The following is a 20,183-nucleotide window of genomic DNA, read 5'->3' on the forward strand; positions in this document are numbered from 1 at the left end:
TTGTACTTTGGTGAGAAATATAGGCCTACAGCCCAGTCTCTATCTGGGAATACACAGTATTTACCTCTTGTGACATAAACATGGCTGGACTTCAACCAAACCCGAGAGAAACTAAAAATTCCTATCTGAAGCTCAGATGTAAAAGCTCACAGCCTTAGACCAGGTTGTTTATTGTCTACAATACAGACCTGTAAAGTAAACAGTAACAGCCGCAGACAGTATGTGATTTTTACCGGTACTCTTGATTTATGTCAAGATTTGAAAACTGATCAGGTGGAATACCTTATTATTAGTGAAATATCAGACACTCCATGAAGCAAAGTATCGGTCACCTCAAAGTATCAGACATCTCAAATATCAGGCACCTCATGAAAAATATCAGACACCTCAAGACGCAAAGAATCTGTCACTTCATAATGACGCAAAGTATCAGACACCTCATGAAGCAAAATATCAGACACTTCAAAGTATCAGGTACAGGATGTAACTCATGAGCAGAGATATCAGATACTTCAAAGTATTGGAGAGCTCAGAGTTGGGGGTGGGGGGGGGGGGGGGGGAGGCACTGAATCAAAGGCACAAAATAGGTGTTGAGCACCATATATAAGACTTTTAACTTACGTTTGTTCCAAGTTAAAAACAAGCACTGCCCTGTACTACTGTTATGCTATGCTGTAGGCAGTATTGATGTGTAGATGTACCTAATCTTACTTCTTCAGTGCAGATAAGTAGATGGCTTGAATATAACACAAGGTATGATTATTTACTTCAGTGATATTCAACACCATACTTAAGAATATTTCACTTTTACAAAGGCAGCCAGCATTATGGTGGGAGCAAACCGGCAGAGCCCAGGGGAAACCCATGGCCATCTGCAGGTTGAACACCCCCAAAGTGCCCTGTTGCTACAGTGTGGAAAAAATGACATGAATACAGATACTGTACGGCTTTTTCCGGCCAGCTTAGTGCCCCCTCCGTGCCCCTACCCTGCCCCCATTCGGTCTGTTCCCCACATCCCCGCCCCATTTCGGCCAGACCCGTTCAGTTTGCCACCCACAAAGTTCTTTTTAATTTATTTATTTATTTGATTGGTGTTTTACACTGTATTCAAGAATATTTCACTTATACGATGGCAGCCAGCATTATAGTGGGAGGAAACCGGGCATAGTCGAGGGGGAACCCACGACCATCCGCAGGTGGCTGGCAGACATTCCCACGTACGACCGGAGAGGAAGTCAGCATGAGCTGGGCTTTACCTCACAGCGACCGCATTAGTGAGAGGCACCTGGATCATTACGCTGCACTAGCGTGCTAACCGACTGAGCCACGGAGACCCGAAGTTCTTTTTAAAAAGGAATCATTGTTGACGTCACCCTGCAAGTTACTCAATCTCAAAACGCACCACCAGGGCCTTAAGAAAAACTGTATTTCGAAGCCATTTTTACCCCCCCAAAGTGAAAGTTTCACGCATCCTTTAAGTTTCTGTATTATTAGCATAAACACTGAAGATTTAGTCACCATTTACATGCCACAGTTATGTTTCACCTATCCTTTAACATCCTAGATTTGAGGCCTTTTATTTAATACTCCAAGGAGGCTTTAATTCGTAATTTCTGACATACAATATCTAACAGTCACTATTACAGTTGCAGTATAGACAAATAAGAATTCTTTATCAGTTAAGTACACTCACAATATACCATTACCTATTATATTATAATTCGGTACAACATTTAAATTTACCCCAATACATAGACATATACTTCCCTTTTTCCTTTCTAGGCACTTTTAGAAGCAATGGAATACATTTGCATTAATAGATGTGATGTAAACATATAAAAATACGACATGTACATATCTATATGAGAAGTGTGCAGAATTAGCAGGCATTGTGTGGTTTTCTTACTGCCATGAGTTACTTCCGTCCTGAACTGGTCACCCGAGGCATTGTCATGGAATGAATTTGAAACAAGTTATTATGCCTTAATGTGCTTTAAATGTTACATTTTGAGTACACATGTAAAATGCAATATAACCATAAACATAAGCAGAATTTTTGGTAAGCATTCTTTTTAATGCATAATGGATTTCAATGTACACAACAAAATGGACATCAAGTGTTATGCACACAAGTATGTAGACTTAACGAGATATTTGCTTTTTTTTTTACCCTGCGTTTTACATGACTTGTGACATGCCACATACTTGTAATACACATGAACAATAAATGACTTTAGTTTTAGTGACCATAATAAGCCTAATGGGCGTTTCAGGGGTCTCACGAGTTCATGCAGATATCGATGAGAGAAGTGGGGGGGGGGGAGGGGGGCAGCTAACGTAGATAAAATTATTTTATGGTTGCTCCCAAATTGAATCCACATCTGTCTGTCGATTTGATGGCGCCGTTGGCACCTAATGCAACACTGCGTCTTTTAACTGCTGCAGTTTGCCAGAACTCCCACCTGTTTCACCAATATCTGCGTGACCCCTGAAACGCTGATGGAGCTTATACTGTCAATATGGCCTTACACAATAATCCTTCCTTGAGTTTTAATGTCTTTTAAACAGTGATATTCACTACCCTGGTTCTTATAAAATTGCTTAAAACAAACTAACATTCAAATTTGCTCATTTTGTTTACATATTAAGAATAATAATAACCCTCAAGGACCAGAAAAGCCACAGCCGTAGCTCCAAAACCAGTTGTGAAGTAGCAGCTACACTTCCATCACAGTTCTCCCTCTCCGTTAGGGGTCAAAACTTGCACACACTGCCCCTCGGCAGCCAGAGTGGTCAGGTCTGCGCACACACGCTCATACAACACATCCTGCTTTTCTGTTCCATCCACGTAAACTGAAAATTTCGAATTAAAAAGAAAGATTTACATGTATTGTGCAAAAACTCTGCAATTTACACTGCATTGCAGAGTGAACAGAACTGATAATCTCATTTGTTGCAAGTGATAAAATATTAAGGTGCTTTCCAGTTTTAAGCCATTCTTAGCTTCAGAGATGTTTCTGCACTTTTATTTACAATAGTACAATAATGTATTACCATCAGACACATTTTGTTTTCTGTTATTTCTTGAAAAATATTTGAATTACATGTAGTGTAAAATGTGCTTTTGGGGGTTCATACACTATTCATTTGTAACAGGCCCATCAATCAAATTAAAACACTAGTACTTAGAGCACTTACTTTGTTGTGTGTCTTCATAGACTATGGCCAAAATTTGCTACGGTGATACAATTAACCTGGGCAGGAATAAAGCTCAATACCTATATCATGTTGGTCTTGCAATTCCTCCTTGTGTTTCTCGTACATTGGCCACACAAACTTGTCAAAGTATCCTGGAACATCAGCTGGCTCATAGTGTCTGTGGCTGAAATAGAAAAGAAATCCATTCAATTCAAAAAGGGAAACACTGGATTTAATGCAAGCCAGTACCGGTATATAATTTGGTAAACACTTTCTGTAATTTCGAAAATTATTGCTTTGCTAAGACTGAGACTTTTGTTTATTGTCCTATATAATAGCAGTCAGCAAATCAAAGGCTCCTTTATATAAATGAACGTATAAGCCTACTTTTCTTTCTTTTACAAGTGCAAAAATATTATTAGGGATCCTGTTCTAATACAGTAGAATGGCTACCTACTGTATTCGTTTTGTTTTTTCTTATTAATTTTTTTTCACCGACATTGTGAGCAGGATTTCTCCAATACTGTTCAACATACAAGTCCCACACTTCACTCATATCATCTGTCTGATATTCTTCAGGTCCATTTTTTTCATTTTTTTTTCTATGTCATGTGATATGGCCACCATATTGTATTTTGTTTGAAACCTTTAAAGATCTTCTTCTCAAGAACTACTAAACCAATTGTTTTGAAATTTGATATGCAGGTAGACCGTTGGCAGTTACAATAAGTTTGCAAAAATTGTTGACTTCCGGTGAAAACTTTGGAAGTTGGCTATTGGTCGAATATGTCCCTTGACAACATTTGCAGTGTTTTGAAGCCTAAATTATATTCGTAGGTGATTTTTAATGGCATGTTTTATAATGTACTTCTACAAGAGGAATCCAAAAATGTAATCAAAATCAACCAGTTGATAGCTTTCGAAAGGAAAAATTATATGGAAAAATCATGAAATTTTGTGTATTATTCCCAAATATTGTGAGCCAGCTAGAGCCGATGCCGTTAACAGTAGTCAACTGAAACTCCTTTTTTTCACTTCTACAACAGCAGCCAGTTTATAGGAATGGGAAAGTGCTGTGCACAGAGTAAACGATGGTCTTTCATCCCTATCCCACACAAAAGCTGCATATCACCATCCGACAATATGATATTGACATGTCATCTGTTCATCCAGCGTACTGGCTTTGAAACCATAACAACACGAATTCAATATAACATAACTACTGCAATACGAATACTCTACAACAGCCACAAATAAGATGTGAAAATAGATGTGACAGGCTAAGCATTTTCTTTAAAATCAACTTTCAGTGAAGCTTTATTTTAGGTCTGTGCATGAACACTGTTACCTTCTCCTCTCCTTGGCCACTTCTCTGTTCAGTGTTATGAAGTATTTTTTGGACCACAAAGGTTGAAATGGACTGGAAACAAGGAATATCAAACTGAAAATGGTGGGTCTGTCAAACAATACCAGATAAATACAATACGTACATGACTGTTTCTATGCATAATTCATTTATGGTGAAGAGCGCTTTAATCTTTTAAAATTCATTTACTGGGCTCAATTTCATTAAAGTTTTAAACAACATTGTATAACCTAAAATCCTCAAACTATTCGCATGTGTTTATTTTGTCATATTTTGCTGGCTCAGTTTAGTTAATCATCTTTTATTTCTTTTCAATAATCAAATTATTTAGAGATTAATGTTTCACAAAAACATGCATGTTCGCATTCACTACCAATACATGTAATATGAAAGTACTAACTGTATTAGACTAATATTCACAATATTCTTGACAATATATTCACTGACACTGGCTGGTACTTGATTGCTATTTTGTTCTCACCGCTTGACATGACAAGCAATGAACAGGGACATGCAACAAAACATCACACATTTAACACATGTTCAACTACACAGTTTTGTTTGACATTAATTTCAATCCTACATACATGTTTGATTTTATTTTGTAATTAAGTCTCATTACCATTTCATGTAACATAAGATTGCACATGTTAATTACTCTAACATTAGAGTACAAACCAGCAACACCAAGCGATGAAGCTGAAGCAATGAACACTACATGTAGCATGCGGTCATCCTTAAAATTATGTTTACTTCGCATAACCCACCCCTATCTGGAAAATTAGGCTTGGCCAGTATTTTTTTTTTCTTTTTTTTTTTTCACTTTTTCAATAAAATGTTATATTTAATGGCAAATTTAAATTAAAAAATTGGAAGATTTCCTCCACAAAATTTCAGTAAAAACAGTAAAGCACTAGGGCCGTATTTGTTGAGTATATAGGCTAACCTTTAAAACAGCCTAGTTTTTAAAGCCTGGCATTTACCTAAATATGTGCCATGTGTACTTTAAACCACACTCAATTCACATAAATAAAATCACCATGATCATACATGTTCCTTTGGTGGAGTTTAATAGGTTATTCTTAATACTGAAACACATTACGCACCGGCTTCTTAATCCTGCCGTCATGACACCTGTGTAGGTGTTTGAGGCAGCCAGTCATTGTCACAGCTGTTCATACCAGATTGGTTACTGTACACGTACGTGCATTTTTTTCTCTGAAAGTTATTTAGGATAAACAAATATGGCTTGCTCTACACACCTAAATAAATACAAAGCATACTAAAACAGCCATGCAGCATAAACTCCAGTGACACACCATCCATAGTAGGTCGGGATAATAATGTGCATCAGGATGTGCAAAGAGTGACACGGACAAAACATTTAGATGCCCTATGATGAGTCAAAGACTTAACAAGAAAAAATGGGATTACAAGATCTTACCGATAATTGAAGATTGTGAATCCATCAACAAAGACAAAGTGCGGAGCTTTGCTGGGGTCTTTTGTTAAAGTTTCCTGTTTGGTTTGAAGATGGGACGTCAAGTCAGACATCATTTGGTCCATGTCAAGAGCATTTAAGCCTGAACAAACCGGTATGACAAAGATTCAACTAATGATTACAACAAACAGGCAGATTCATAGACATATGTCATAAAGTAGTCAAAATATGTTAGCAAACAGAAATCACAATCAAAATTAAACATATATAGAAATTTACTTCTTAGTAACAAAACACTCTGCTAAACCAAAACAGCTGAAACTTTACATGGTCAGAAGAAGTGCATATCAAAAAAAGCAATGACCGTGATGTGAAAATAAAAAACTACTTAATATAATTACTAATTAATATGAAAATATGCAAATTAGACTCAAGCTGACAAATAAAAGTAGCTAAAATGTAGGTCACCTCTAAATACCATCCAAACTGATTCTAGATTTTCTTTAGGCATACGGTAGGTCCCATAAGGTAAATATTAACCTTGACTCTGATGACGTAATGAACTGACTCGCTCATTATGTAATACCTAAGCTATTCTGTGAATAAAAGTTAATATTTACTACAGCTGTTTCTAATTATCAAAATGAGGGGCTACATGTTTAAAATTGGATTCCCACAGATTCCAGTGAAAATATGTTACAAGAATCCGTTTGGATTCTGGCAAAATTCTGGCAAAATGCAACGAAAAATGAGCCCTGAAACTAATTACTAGTATCTATTTCTACCTGTATATACATAAGAAATGAACAAATTACAACATGGAAGGAACACTTTGTGGTTAAAAAGAAATTCTGGAAATCTCCTCACTTTCCCAGTTAGCATGGTTCAGCTCTGGATCAATCACCAGCTTGTCACTGCCTTCATCCTGTCATCAAAACAAAGAGAACTGTTTATTTATTTAATTGCTGCAATACTGTTTTACCCCTTTAAAAAGACATACAAACACATGTAAAAAATAAAACATTTGGCATCAAAATTTACATTTTCTAGTAGGATATCAGCTAACCTCAAAACACTTTTCAAAGATCAATAAAACTCTCAGAATCAGGAAGATGAACAAATTTTATGTCCTTGACAGTATTTCCCTTACATGACAGCAGTTAGTTTCATGGGTGAGGGAAACCAGAGTGCCCAAAGAATTAAAACCATTGGCTTCTGAGAATTAATACATGAATTTCCCTCATAAAACACACACATTCCCCGCTGCAGAGCAAGCTCTACACGAATGCCACCTTGGTGGAAGGACAATGATCTCAAATGAGCTTCATGCAAGATCACACGAATGCCACACTGGTGGAAGGACAGTGATCTCAAATGGACTTCATGCAAGATCACACGAATGCCACACTGGTGGAAGGACAGTGATCTCAAATGAGCTTCATGCAAGATCACACGAATGCCACACTGGTGGAAGGACAGTGATCTCAAATGGACTTCATGCAAGATCACACGAATGCCACACTGGTGGAAGGACAGTGATCTCAAATGGACTTCATGCAAGATCACACGAATGCCACACTGGTGGAAGGACAGTGATCTCAAATGGACTTCATGCAAGATCACACGAATGCCACACTGGTGGAAGGACAATGATCTCAAATGGACTTCATGCAAGATCACACGAATGCCACACTGGTGGAAGGACAGTGATCTCAAATGGACTTCATGCAAGATCACACGAATGCCACACTGGTGGAAGGACAGTGATCTCAAATGAGCTTCACTCAAGATCACATAAATCAACCTGCAACCACAGTTAATCACAAGAAAATGTATTACTGACATGCACATAAATTCTTGATCGAAACGGATGAAAAATAGAACTAAAAAATATATACAAGTTTGTAAACATTTTCTTTTTTTTTAACAAAATCTGTTTTTAAAAGATAACGGTTTCCTACCAAGCTCTGCATTGCACAGTACTTGAAACCATCTGTACTACATTTGCAACTTGGTGATGAGATATTTCTCTCAAAAGCACGTTCCTGTAAAACAGAAATTTTCGTATGCAAATAAAAAATAAACATGGTTAGAAGTGGCCAGGTCCCCGACACAGTGCTAGTGAAGGAAGGAAGGTAGGTAAGTTGGTGCTGCAGGTAGGCTTCTCCTTTGACTTTCTCCACATCTGATTGGCTTCATAATTGGTAGGTTTATTGCTGGGGACCATGAAAAGGCAATGTCAAATGTTTGAAAACTGTGAAGTACATAATTAGGAAATAATGACGTCACAAACAGGAACAGCATTAGTTATGAGATAAACTGCCATTTTCTGTATCTGTTAGTCATCCTTAAAAAGAAAATGTCCCACAGCCATGAAATACAAAATGGCAAAAATGGATTATGTAAAATGGCAAAACCCACCATTTTTTTGTTGACCGTTAGCCTCTATGTAAGTATGAACTTGACTGGTTGAAAACTGTTATAGATATCTTGTTGACAAGGACATACAGTGTGACAGTCAAGAAATCCAAGATGGCCAACAGCAGCCATACTGGATTACATAAGAGTGACAAAATTCAATCCCACCTCCCCTCTTACTGCCCTCAAGCCACTGTGTAGACATGAACGTGATTGGTTGAAAACTGTTATAGATATCTCATTTACAATATCAGGTGTGACGGATGGACGGACACAAAGAGAGCGTTTCTAATTCCTTTCTGCCTCACCAGAGCTATGAGAACAACAGACTCAAACCAGATACTTTATTATGGTCTTGTACATGCAAATTCAGGAGAAAAAGTGCACATATTTTCACATGTCTATTAACAGATATACTTTCCACTTACACGGAAGTAGGTGTCCTGGCAGATATAATGAGAGCCGGGAAAAGCCTTAATAAGTCGCTGAGCGAGCGAGGTTTTCCCTCCATTACTGATTCTGCAACAAAATACATACAGGAACTGAAGTATAACTCATCAATCAATTCAATTCTCATTGGTTATTTAAACCGCTTTCCGCATGGCAGCGAGGAGCTGGCTATGTATCATTTATGCTCTGGTATTTGCTAATGAACAAGCCCCGAGATTTTTAACACCGTTAGTGAAACTGCAGAGATGAAAAGTTAGCTTGAAGATTCTGACTTAGAAATGAACTAAGGTCAGCTTGAATGTAGTAAGTGCCAGGAATTATGAAGCAGAAGTTTGAATTTCATGCCATGTTTCTTACCAGATACCATGAACCTACATGTATGCCTAATGTACGGATTCAAACCAGCACACTCAGTCCTTATTATGGCTAATAATTAAAAGATTCAGTTTCCACTAAGGTCATGAGTTGCATGTCATTAACTGTTCAATTTCCTGTTAAAGAGACTACAGTATGGAAGAGAGTTTCTAAATCATGGTTTGTATATATTTTGTATGATAAAGCAGCCTTGTATACTGTAGACTTGAATGCAAGTATTTGAGAATGAATTAGGCCAGAAAATCGTGCTTCTCTGTATTTTTTGTGCAATTTGATTGATAATACCATAATACTGGCTCAGAAATGTTCTACTTTTAGGCAAACCTAAGGGATCTCAATGAACAACATTCTCAAAACTCAAGAACACACATACATGTTATCATTTCAATAGAGTTGCAATACTGGTAGATTAACTCAATGTCCCATACACTCCGTACATAAAATGACATCATGCCAATATATCACAATTCCTTTTACTGAGAGTGGATTAGCTGGGGGACATTTGCACAAAATTTGCTGAACAGTCTTCTACATCTAGCAATATTCATGAATATTCAGTTTGATATATGAACTGCCATGCATGTAATTTGGACTGGATTTGCTTCTAGCAGTAACCCAAATTCTGTTCTAGAATATGTACATTCTACCTAAGCTGAAAAATATCGCCTTCACTTCAGATCTCAAAATTGTCTGTGACTCTTCAAGGCTGATATCATGTTTGTTTCACATTCTGTTGTCCAGAAAATATTGGTCACTGACGTGACAGAACCTATATACTGCAGGTTTCACGAGGTGAACTTCCACTTCTCGTAGTTTCAGGCCTCAAAAAGTAATCTCTCGTTACATCACAGTCATTGTCATGTAACAAGGGAGGTAATTCAGAGCAGGCCTATTAAAGCTACCCAAAAAAACCCAAGTGATTATAGCTTAACGCCACACAGGCAATATAAAGGGAAAATATGAAAAATTCTCCGAATGGCTCAAACTGAAAATTTATGATTAATCTCTGCTATCATCTTGATAGATTCTGGGGTTTGATCTATTTATTTATTTCACACTTGTTTAATGAACTATTCAAGAGATTTCTTAAAATTATATAATCACAGTATAACACTGCCGATACACTTTATGAGCAATGAAAACCAGAGTAAACTATTAACATATGGTGAGTTACTGCAAACTCTCTTAGGTGTGATATATGCCTCATTATCAATGAAAGGCTAGTGATCTGCTGCAAACTTCATGAATGACCACACGACTGCACAGTCAACAGTGGCCCTGAGACCTATGAGAACTATTAAAGCCATGGAATCTAGAAAAATGCCAATCCGAGAATGTGACTGAACCAACCCCTGGTTAAAAGGTTTGGTCAGATTTTGAAATCAGGTTGTCTCATTTCCAAAGTTTCACTGTGTTACGTAATCAATTCCACCAGAATAGAGCATTTGTCTCAAAGCACTGAGATCCCCCCACACCATACTAAACCTTAGTCCACACAATATGACTCTTTGTTTTATCATTCTAACAGTACACAAAGAGTCATATTTCCTGGTCTTTAGTAGCTGGGTGAAAACTACCTGTCTTGGATGCATGTAACTATTGCTGAGAGGCAGGTAATTTTCGACTATCTACAAACAAGAACTCATTGGCAAGTTAGAACTAGACAACACAGATTGTTACCTAGTGATCAAAAGTTTTGTTTGTTTTCATTTGTTTGAATGGGGTTGTAAACGTCCCCTGAAAACTTGTTTTAGTCACATTGTGACAGTGGCTCTTCATAGAAGTTCTGACCAAATGCCTACATATTTATAGTGCTGCCTCAGTGGAGCATCATATCGAAGACACCAGACACAACACTCCAACAAGTCACCTCATACTGACACCAGGTCTATCAGAAGGCATATTTAGTCAACTCTGCTCATGCTCAGCACCTAGCCATGTAGTACCAAGATTACCGATGTTAACGTTTTTGGTATGACTGGATTCGGGATTGAACCCTGGTACTGCAGCCCACTGCAACTGATAGGCAAGCATGTTCAGACTTGATCTAAAAACCTCCCACATACCCACTTATTCCAACAACGTAAATAGCCTTCTGCATTCTGAGTGAAATTTGCTCCTAAGACAGTATTCGCCGATTCCCACAAACTATAGACGGCCTGGACCATGTCATTCACACTCGATCCTATTGGCCGTTATCGTTCACTTGACTTCAATCAGTGTTCTGGCACTTCGTCCTCAAATTCGTCGTTCACCGAGTTGTCTGAAGACTGTGCTGTTGAAGTGAAATTGTCACTGTTGATTCGATCCAAAAAAGCCCCTAATAATTTGCGATTTAAATGATCAGTCTGAGTTATTTCGCGCTTTGCCTGCTCTTCTTCTGGTGGTTGTTGTATCAGATTAGCTCGTTCTACCTGGTTGGTCAAATTCTCCACCAAATTCCGCTCATTGTTCACTTCTATTTTCGATTTCTCCATGGAGTAATCACCTCGTTGTTGCTTGTCCGCCATGATGCGGAAGTTGCTACTTCGCATAGGCAAAGTACGAGTTGGTGAAGGTCAGCCGATCTCCGTGCAGCGGGATTTGATAATGTTGCTACTTTGAAACCTACATGTGATATGCATACGAGAAAGGTTTGCGTTTCGGCTGGCTGACAAGCAGGCGCCAGAAAGCAGTGTGTTGTCGCAAGTTGTGCAATTTCTTCCTCAAAACTCATGACTATCGCCGTGGACTAGACATGTGGCAAGTCTTCTAACTAAGGACAAGTTGAACAGACATATGTTCGAGCTAGGAAAGGTATGTTATTTTCTAGAATCATAATTTTATCGTCAATGACAGCAATCATTTTGACAGTGTTGTTGTTGCTGTTGTTTTGACTATTTCGGTACCGGTACTTGTGTCACAGCATCAGAGATAGTGATATGTTTAACCCTTTAACCGAAAAGGTGGAAAAATAAATTTTTGCTAGATACATTACAAGTAATTACAAGGGTTTCAGGACACTGGGTAATATCTCCCAGTCTGCAGCATAGTAATATTTAATCAGCTAACTAAATGATCCCTCTCTTTACAAACTGAAGTTTAACGTTAGCCCTAAAAGACTCCAACTCTTTTTCTTATATTGGCCTAGCGTTGTTGGAGTCTTGATACTAACAGTATTAATTTCGTGCTCAAGGAATGTCCAAGCCGATTCTCTTTGTTATCCGCCATGTCCTGCAACATAGTGTAGCAGTAGGAAGATGGTTGCCATGGCGGAGGAGCGTGTGCCGTGGAAGCCTTCATGGCTATAATGAATTTATTCTAAAATGAGTAGTGACATATGGTGGCAGTGTGGTGGGTGCAGAAAGCAGGTCTTTAGGTCATCCGTTCAATAACAAAAGAATCGGTCTGAAACTTCGTTGAGTAGGAAACCAATACCTTTCGTGTCGAGACTCCAACAAAGCTAGGCCAATATAAGAAAAGGACCAGGCCAATTTTCTTTGTTATTAAATAAGTCACATGTAAATAAAAGGCACCAACCTAAAGACTTGCTTTCTGCACCCACCACACCGCCTGGCCATTACTTGCTCTAGTATAGATTTATTGTAGCCATGAAGGCTTCCATGGCGTACACTGCTCCACTGGTTGTGGGTTTCACCTGTATTCTGCCCATGCAGTTTCCTCCCACCACAATGCTGGCCACTCGTATACATCAAATAGTCTTGAGTACAGCATAAAACACCAGTCAGATATGTAAATAAACAAATAAATTTTCATTTAATGAGAATAACCGCAGCACAGTTAAATGTCATGTGTAAGTGTGGTCATGATCTTATACTATCCTTGAGCCCTTCCACACATACTGTAAAGCAGTGTGTATATATGTGTATTCTGTTTGTAGTGATATTAATATATACGTGTTTGTGGACAGTTACTTGACTAAGCAGCCATGCCCAAGAAATTCAAGGGAGAGAACTCCAAAGCAGTAGAAGCAAGAGCCCGCAAAGACGCCCAAAAGCAGGCTGAGAAAGATCAGAAGGAAAGAGAGAAAGAAGATGCCCTGTGGCAAGATGATGACAAACACATTGCAAGGAAACAGCAGAGGAAGGTATATGTGGCTATATATTGCCTTAGCATAGTTTGAAAAACAAAAGCAATATTTTAACATATAAGCTTAACTGGAGGACAGTTGAAGCACTAGCTCGCTGTAAGTTTCAGTTCCTATACCAAGTCACTAGGTCGTATGTTTGAATCAAGCTGTAGCTGTTTTGTCTTGGACTTTTAAGTGAGAAGGTTTGTCAAACCCCAGGATCCCCTTGGACTTAAGTCATATAAGTACATATATTTACTTGAATACATAGAATTCTCCTTTAAAGGGATACAGAATCGATTCTGATCGGAGATTCTGTGTGAGAGATAGGCAAGTCCCAGGCTATGTCTTGCTCAAGTTGAATTTAGTTGTGATTCTTTTATTCAAAGTTGACCACGGCTGCTAGATTTAACCCAGGAAAACCGATCTCCACTGTCAGCCATTCAGCTTCAATTCCATATCCCTTTAAGACAAACTTGAAAATGAATGTTTAAGTTTAAATCTAAGGTCAGGAATAATATCACAAGTTAAGACTAAGTTTGACTAAAGTCTAAGACAGCTCTGTGATCCTGGGGCTTAGTGAACGTTGGCGATTTCCTCTGGACGCTCTGGTTTCCTCCACCCATAATCCTGGCTTCCCATCATGGAAATCCTTCAGAACTATATATTATTCATGCATTTTATATTTTTTAATGAAATTTTGCCTTGAATAATTTATTTTTGTAATGCAGGCTTCCAATATTTTATTTTTTGAAAGTTTACTGTTTTACTGTTCATCATGTTGTACATGAACATGTTTATTTATTTGATTGGTGTTTTATGTCGTTCTCAATAATAATTCATTTGTAAATTACGTCACCTTATGGCACTGTAACCCAGACAGCATCTTGTCTGAAGATGTAGGAGGAAGCCGTGCAAAGCCTGTACATATACATCCAGATATGGAGACCAAAGTTTCCTGATGTTTGCCTTACCAAACCTTACCAAACATGTGACGTTGGTTGAACATTGGCTTCTCACATTTATTTTGTTGACAATGTGTTACCGCGGACAAGAACAAAGTAAGTGAAAGGTATTATTCTGAATTTTTATTACAGGACGAGAAAGAGAAGAAACGTCTAGAGCAACAGGAGAAGAAGCAGCAGTTAAAACAACTGTATGATGATGAAATGTCACAGATAAAGAGCAAGACCCTCACCCAGACCAGGCTGACGCGGGCGGAAATTGAGGCCAACAGGCAGGCTGCAGCGGCTGCAGGTCTGCTCCACATACTGCTTGTTATATAACCTAACACTTTCTGGAAAGAAATGGAAGCTATAGATTCAATGAAGACAGCCCAAATTAAGGATTTAGAATGAAACTTCACTAATGTGTATATTCTGTAGCTTCCTACAGTGTAGTTTATTACAGGAATGTCACTGAGATGTAAAAGCCCAACATTAAGGTAGCCATTGAAGTTGGAAAGAGTCGTGATGTCACAAATAGCGCACATCCTAACACACATGCAGTTCTGTCACTTAGAATGAAATAACTTCAGTTGTTTAGCAGTCTGCAACGTTGATGTCTTCAGACTGATACTAATAACGGAAGTTAAAAGCAGTCATGTGATTGCCCTCAAAAGCTGCGATATTTGTAGACATTTACAGGGAGATAATCATAATTGTTAGGATAACTAATAGACATTCTAATGGTTTGAAATACTTTTGGCTCAATTCTTACTGCTTTTCAGCAGGTACTGCTTCAAAACCCACACCTAGCCATGATGAACTGCCCCTAGAGGAAAATGTGAACAGACTAGTGACAGAGGGAGATGAGGCGAGGTCAGTGGAAGAGGCCATTTCACTATTAAGGTGAGTTTGTGATCAAAGGTTCAAAATAACACAGATATGATATTACAAAGTGTGTGACATAACACTTTTATATTTAAAGGGCATTTTGATATTTATATAAACCAATCTTTAAAATGAGCAAACTCTCTTTCCTGATTTTCTTATTTTCTTGGGAGGATGGGAGGCCAGACTGACCGTGATGCTTAATGAGTTCTGCGCATACAAATATAAGTTTGGCTAATGCTTTAGATGAGGAGAGTTGTCTGCAGACTGCTGAGGTACAGTGGTTTCCCTCAGGCACTGGTTATAAACCTGACTGAGATCATAGGGGTGGAATATTCTTGAGTCATGACAGTAACATTGAAACACTGATCTAGTATAATTAGCCAAATCGTCTGTTATCTGGAAGTTATTTTAAAGCCACTTTTACAGGTGGAATTGAGAAAGGAAATACATTTTTTGGATTGCATAGTTTTTGTATGCTAAGAACATAGTGTAGAGATGAATCTTTGCACACATTGGGCTTTTATGAGATAAAATACTCTAAGGCAACAACATAGGTGTAGCCTGGGGTTTCTCAGTGTCTTTGAGACGCCCTATTCTGACAAAATTAACATAAGAGAGATAAAGGAAATAGGACAAAATTTGAAATGAGAAGGCCTGATTTCCTAGTCTGGCTAAATCTATGGGCATCAAAGGAAATCAGGATCAAGAAGATATTTAATTTGAGATCTCCTAACGATTTTCCTGTTTTTATTTCACAGCACAAGAGACCCTGAATTAGAAAAGCATCCAGAGAAGCGAGTGAAGGCAGCCTATCAAAAGTTTGAGGAGGAAAACTTACCACGGCTAAAACAGGAAAACCCAAATATGAGGCTTTCCCAGCTGAAACAGCTACTGAAGAAAGATTGGATGAAGTCCCCGGAGAATCCACTCAACCAGAGACACATCGCTTACAATGCCAAATGAACGGCTTAGTCAGAGACACAGCGTTTTAATTCGGTTCTACAAACTGTCTATAAATGGTTCGTGGAAGTAATCGGGAGAATTCCAAGAACCGGAGTTATGTACTCTTGACACTCGTTTCTTGCTATTTGGTCAGGGAAGCATGTAACTACCATGCACGTAATTACCATGACGACGTAATGCCTCCACTACTGGTCTCCGTGATAGTTACGTGCAAGTATGAACACCATAACACCTTTGTGAAACTGAAAATGGAGATTCTCATTGTTAAGACTGTTAGTTAGGCGATGTGATGAGAAATGTGTATGCACAGCTTTAATACATGAATTAAAACTGTACACACGCCATACTGAAAGTCTACTAGTGGCCCCGTACAAGGTCAGGATTAAAGAATGATTGAGTGGACCAATCCCAAGAGTTTCTGGAAAAATCTTTCGTTTTTGTATCTGGTATGGGGTGGGGATTGTGATATTTTTTATGACAAAGTAAATTCATGTTTACATGTCAATTTATTAGACCCTTATCTTGCTCATTATGTTATGGGGCCAATCCCAAAATCGTAAATTTGATGCATAGTTTGTTTGACATCTACTGGAGACTTTTGTGGCAGTAAATAGCTATGAGCATTGCTGGTAAGGTCGACCAGGCAATGTAAAGCTGTAAGCATTACTAAGGTCAGTCAGGCACAATAAAGCTATCAGCATTACTCTTAGGCTCTTTAAACCTATCAGCATTACTCTTAAGGTCAGTCAGGCACAATAAAGCTATCAGCATTACTCTTAGGCTCTTTAAACCTATCAGCATTACTCTTAAGGTCAGTCAGGCACAATAAAGCTATCAGCATTACACATAAGGTCTTTAACCCTATCAACATTACTCTTAAGGTCAATCTAAAGCTGTTGGCATTGCTCCTAAGGGTGCTCCGCAATATAAAGCTGTCAGCATTACTCTTAAGGTCAGTCAGGCAATATAAAGCTGCCAGCATTGCTCTGAAGGTTGATCAGCCAATATAAAGGTGTCAGCATGGCTCTGAAGGTAGGTCAGGCAATATAAAGATGTCAGCATTGCTCTGAAGGTAGGTCAGGCAATATAAAGGTGTCAGCATTGCTCTGAAGGTAGGTCAGCCAATATAAAGGTGTCAGCATGGCTCTGAAGGTAGGTCAGGCAATATAAAGGTGTCAGCATTGCTCTGAAGGTAGGTCAGGCAATATAAAGGTGTCAGCATTGCTCTGAAGGTAGGTCAGGCAATATAAAGCTGTCCGCATTGCTCTGAAGGTCGACCAAGTACTGTAAATCTCTCAGCATTGCTCTTATGGTCGATCAGGCAATATGAAGCTATCAGCATTTCTCTTAACATCGGCCAGGCAATGCAAACTTATCAGTGTTACATCTAAGGTACCTCAGTTAATATAAAACTATCAGCATTGCTCTGAAGGGTGCTCTGGCAATGTAAAGCTGGCAGCAATGCTCTGGTCGATCAGGCAATGTAAAGCAGTTCGCATTTCTCTTGAGGTAGGTCAGGTAATGCAAAGCTATCAGCATTGCTATTCAGGTCAGTCAGGGAATGCAAAGTCATCAGCATTGCTCTTAATGTTTGTCAGGCAATGTAAAGCTTGCAGCATTTCTCTTAAGGTCAGTTAGGCAATGTAAAGCTGCATGTATCAGCATTAATCTTAAGGTTGGACATTCAATGCAGAGCTGTCAGCATTGTTCTTAAGGTGTCAGTAGTACTGACATTGACTGTGCCAAGGCTAACAGGTGTCTGTTGGAGGTGTAAAAGTGGAATTTTTCAGCGACCTGGACAAAAGCTGATCCAACACTACCAGATGTGTTGACATTTGCATTTTGCCAGTGACACACATCAGGTAAAGACAACCAGATGGCTATTGAGGTGTACAATTTGAGCACCTGAACAGACACTTACTAAGCTAAGGCTATCCAGTCTATTGAGGTTTGAGTCTTACAGACATTAAGACAGTGAACACTACCAGATGTCTGTTGAAATGTGCAAATTGTCAGTGGTTCAGAAATTCAAACATCTAACAAGTAGCAGATGTGTGCATCTTGTCAGTGACATGGGCAATAACTGAGTTAGATTTATGCAGTTTATTAGTGGCGTATTGATGAATTGCGTGCATGCAAACAATTTGAACAGGTAAGAAAGGAACATAATGTTTACAGTCCTGTGTAAATAGATAAGAGTAGAGGACACACGAATTGGTGGAAAGAAAAAAAATTTTTCCAATCGACAGACGTCCACCGCTATAATTGTATCGATGATATCGCGGACGATGTGCAAGCGCGGTTTAACCGGCGGAGATTTGAATTGCGTTTACTTGTACACATCTCCGGAAAACAATCAAGCAAAAAATCAATGTTCTTTATGATAACTGATGATTCTTTGCATTGCCTGTTGGATATTCCACTGGGTGGTTATTTACCACAAACACGCGAGAAAATTATGCGTTCATTGAACTCTAAGTTTGCACAAACTTCAGTGTTGTTCTCCCCGTTTGCAATTCTATAGGCGTATATAGGTGCAAGTGCATTGAATTCATACATAGGTCAGTTGTCATGTTTATTTGAAGGTAAAACCACATAGGCCTTAGGTTATGAGCGCAAGTGATAGTAACAGTCAGGCATTATGTCACCAAAACTAAGTAAACTGTTTATTTATTCAGTGCTTTTCAACCTAGACCTAAAATCATCATGTCCAAGCATTTAATTTATATCTTGACAACACCAATTTAGTTCCTTTTGCTTTAGTTCCGGCAGTGGCATAGCCGAAGAAAATAAATAAACGATAATATTATGATATACAAATACATGCAAATCAGAAGACTGTTTTTACATGGACTCCTATTGCCTGTTCTCTAACGCCTTGCCAGTGAACATCATGAAAAAGTAAGCAACGGGATATTCTGTCACCCGGGTACAGTTAACGGGGACAGCAGTTGGTTATGTGCGAGGGAAATGAATTTGGATGGTTTGATTTATTTATTTACTTATTTATTTATTTATTTATTTGATTGGTGTTTTATGCCGTACTCAAGAATATTTCACTTATACGACGGCGGCCAACATTATGGTGGGTGGAAACCGGGCAGAGCCCGGGGGAAACCCACGACCATCCGCGGGTTGCTGCAAGACCTTCCCACGTACGACCGGAGTAGTATAGAATGTGACTTAGGTGTCGCTTTGGGGAGCCGTTTTTTGTGGTTTTGGGGAGTCGTTTTTTGTGGTGATGTGGTGGTGACGTCACACCTGCCAGCCCGAAGGGCTGGTAGGTGTGACGTCACCCCTCAGTTGTGGGTTTTTCCCTCACCGCGGGGCGTATGTGTATAGACGAGTGTGATATGTTGTATAGTATAACAGTATAGGGAAAAAAAGAGCGAAAAAAAAGAGGCAAAACGTCGGCTTGTAAAGTCGAGTGGGACAGCTCGAAAAGAGCTCCCGGGCGCCAAAACGAGCCAATGGGTGAGCTGGATTTGCCCCAAAACTGCCCAATGGGGGGCCCGCAAAACGGACCAATCAGCGTGCGAGAAGAGGTTACGTAAGAAAAAAACGAACCAATCAGCGCGTGGTGAATTTCCGCGTGGATAGGTAGTATAACCGTATAACAGTATAGGGCATGTAGGTGACATGTATAAGGGTGTACTCCCCAGCTCGCTGGCGCAGTGGCTGACGCAGTGGCTGGTTGACTGACTGGCAACAATGTATACAATGTACTCAAGGCGCAGCCGATCAAAAACCACGTGTCCAAACAAAAACCACGTGTCAAAACAAAGCACAGCTGACAACAGTGTTGGCCGGACTGCAGGCTGACTGGTGGGTAGGATCGCTCAGCGTGTCTTTGCAACACTGTTCGCCCAGGAAGGCTCACTGCTGCAGGCAGAGGGTCGGTGTTATGAACCGTAGACCCGGTCGGTGGGATTTTTTTTTGGGTGATCTGCCTGTCTGTCTACCTGCTGGTTGTGGTAGGGATGGATGGATCGACACCACACCCAAACATGCACGTACACTGGAGACTCTACTATACTATACTCTACTCTACTCTATACTATATATAGG

General features: G+C 39.1%; 2 protein-coding genes across 4 annotated transcripts; one reads left to right on the forward strand and one right to left on the reverse strand.

Moving 5' to 3' along the window:
• Window positions 1–1,466: 1,466 nt before the first annotated feature.
• On the reverse strand, window positions 1,467–11,748 carry LOC135472388 (nicotinamide riboside kinase 1-like). Of its 2 annotated transcripts, XM_064751865.1 has the most exons (8): window positions 11,315–11,748; window positions 8,852–8,942; window positions 7,967–8,050; window positions 6,873–6,930; window positions 6,009–6,147; window positions 4,547–4,618; window positions 3,279–3,382; window positions 1,467–2,853 (listed from the first exon to the last, which is right to left on the reverse strand). In XM_064751865.1, exons 1-8 carry the CDS (start codon window positions 11,347–11,349, stop codon window positions 2,729–2,731), a joined length of 708 nt encoding a protein of 235 aa, XP_064607935.1. In that variant the 5' UTR covers window positions 11,350–11,748; the 3' UTR covers window positions 1,467–2,728. The 2 variants fall into 2 exon arrangements, with proteins under 2 accessions (XP_064607935.1, XP_064607937.1); XM_064751867.1 differs by lacking the exon at window positions 7,967–8,050.
• A 156-nt stretch (window positions 11,749–11,904) lies between these two features.
• LOC135473103 (coiled-coil domain-containing protein 124-like) lies at window positions 11,905–16,624 on the forward strand. Of its 2 annotated transcripts, none has more exons than XM_064752919.1 (5): window positions 11,905–12,044; window positions 13,159–13,335; window positions 14,415–14,574; window positions 15,047–15,167; window positions 15,911–16,624. In XM_064752919.1, the coding sequence occupies exons 2-5, from the start codon at window positions 13,177–13,179 to the stop codon at window positions 16,113–16,115; spliced, it is 645 nt and encodes a 214-aa protein (XP_064608989.1). In that variant the 5' UTR covers window positions 11,905–12,044; window positions 13,159–13,176; the 3' UTR covers window positions 16,116–16,624. The 2 variants fall into 2 exon arrangements, with proteins under 2 accessions (XP_064608989.1, XP_064608990.1); XM_064752920.1 differs by having other exon boundaries at window positions 15,050–15,167.
• Window positions 16,625–20,183: the final 3,559 nt, after the last annotated feature.

This window comes from Liolophura sinensis, chromosome 8 (genome assembly GCF_032854445.1).
Source record: "Liolophura sinensis isolate JHLJ2023 chromosome 8, CUHK_Ljap_v2, whole genome shotgun sequence".
Lineage (NCBI taxonomy): Eukaryota > Metazoa > Mollusca > Polyplacophora > Chitonida > Chitonidae > Liolophura > Liolophura sinensis.